At 56.4% G+C, this 383-nt stretch overlaps 1 protein-coding gene across 1 annotated transcript in view; it reads right to left on the reverse strand.

Annotated features, from left to right (window-relative positions):
- LOC112395784 (receptor-type tyrosine-protein phosphatase N2-like) overlaps positions 1 to 179 on the reverse strand; it is a 114,935-nt gene extending 114,756 nt beyond the window's left edge. The window contains exon 1 of the mRNA XM_024739186.1: positions 124 to 179. Within this exon, the coding sequence (XP_024594954.1) occupies positions 124 to 179 (56 nt within the window). The remainder of the gene's footprint in view (positions 1 to 123) is intronic.
- Positions 180 to 383: the final 204 nt, after the last annotated feature.

Genomic DNA, 383 nt, shown 5'->3' on the forward strand with positions numbered 1-383 from the left:
AGCGATGTCCCCCCCGCACACACACAGGGTGCTGACAGCAATTGGCTAAGGGGCCGCGGCTCTCCAAACACCCTCTCCCGCCCGAGACTATGAATGGACATCGGCTTTGTCAGTCATTTGTACAGCGCGGCAGCCCGGGCCTTCGCCTTTTCTTTCTTTTCAGCCTTTCTCCCTTTCATCGTTCGAGTCGCACTTCAGACTGGGCAAGTTCAGGGTAGCACCCCGGGGAGAGGGGACACGGCAAGAAATGTCAACCTGCACGGCCCTGCTGTGACCTCTGCTATGGGAGGGGTGGCGTCGAAACTCTTTGCAAGAGAAAAACTCAGGATACATCCTTCTTCCGAGTTAGTTTTGACACTTTTGCCCTGGGGGCCTTTTGCTCC

The sequence above is a fragment of the Neophocaena asiaeorientalis genome, unplaced genomic scaffold (assembly GCF_003031525.2).
Source record: "Neophocaena asiaeorientalis asiaeorientalis breed wild unplaced genomic scaffold, Neophocaena_asiaeorientalis_V1.1 scaffold145, whole genome shotgun sequence".
Taxonomy (NCBI): domain Eukaryota; kingdom Metazoa; phylum Chordata; class Mammalia; order Artiodactyla; family Phocoenidae; genus Neophocaena; species Neophocaena asiaeorientalis.